General features: G+C 30.1%; 1 protein-coding gene across 1 annotated transcript; it reads left to right on the plus strand.

The window, feature by feature from the left end:
• Positions 1-48: 48 nt before the first annotated feature.
• Positions 49-717, plus strand: Chro.40482 (HelD protein-related). Its single annotated transcript, XM_659816.1, has 1 exon — positions 49-717. One exon carries the CDS (start codon positions 49-51, stop codon positions 715-717), a length of 669 nt encoding a protein of 222 aa, XP_664908.1.
• Positions 718-1,049: the final 332 nt, after the last annotated feature.

Below are 1,049 nucleotides of genomic sequence, written 5' to 3' on the forward strand. Positions count from 1 at the left end.
TCATCATCCAGAAATGACCAATCCTATAAAAATTGCCTTAGATCAATTATGACAAAGTTTGGAGATCATGTTGGCTTAATCGAAACCTATAACACTTGGATTTCTTTGCAAAAAAGTTCTGGAAAAACCAATAATATACAAGGAAATATCATCTCTTCTAGTAACAATTATGAACAAATCAATTTTTGTAATTCTATTGGAATCTCACATAACAGTCTTTTAAGAGCAAAATCTATTAGAGAACAGCTTATTGATGTCACCACAAAGATATTTAATTTAAAAACTATTAACAGTTGTACTATGTTTACTTCTCTTAAACATAGTCATCCTGAACCCTTTGAATCTGAACTTAATCAGGAACAACAGAAACAACAGAAGCAAGAACAAGAACAAGAACAAGAAAATAAATGGATTCCCTTTTACAAATGCCTTACAAAAAGTTTCTGGCAAAATGTTGCCAAACTAGATCCTAGTAGTAATAAACAATACCTAACTGAGGTCAACAGGCAACTTGTGAATATACATCCCACTAGTAGTGTTTCACATTTAAAGGAGAAACCTAAATGGATCATTTTCACAGATATTATTCAAACTAAAAAGACTTATATACGAATTATCTCAGCCATTAATCATTTATGGCTCAATGACTACTGCTCCAGATGGTTCATTTCCACTGAAACAGACTCCAAACATTANAGTCAAAAAATAAAAACATAATANATAGAGATTCTGTAGCCAAATAATAGAAATTATACAAGTTATACTTAAATATTATTATGTCTAACCAGCTTTTTTTTAAAAAGAAGCAACAATATATTACTTCTTACTTGCATACATCTATTTCGCTATTAAAAAGAATAAATTAATCACACTTTCTGCATACATCATACTTTAAAATATCAACGTATCTTACCTTCTCTATACTTTCCTAACTTATGNTCTCTCGATCTAATACTATCATCTAATTATAGTATAACTCATCTCCGACTAAACTTAGGATCTGCATCGATACTCACATGCTAAACTGATCGGGGAAAAATCATCTGTAA

The sequence above is a fragment of the Cryptosporidium hominis genome (assembly GCF_000006425.1).
Source record: "Cryptosporidium hominis TU502 chromosome 4 CHRO014193, whole genome shotgun sequence".
NCBI lineage: Eukaryota > Apicomplexa > Conoidasida > Eucoccidiorida > Cryptosporidiidae > Cryptosporidium > Cryptosporidium hominis.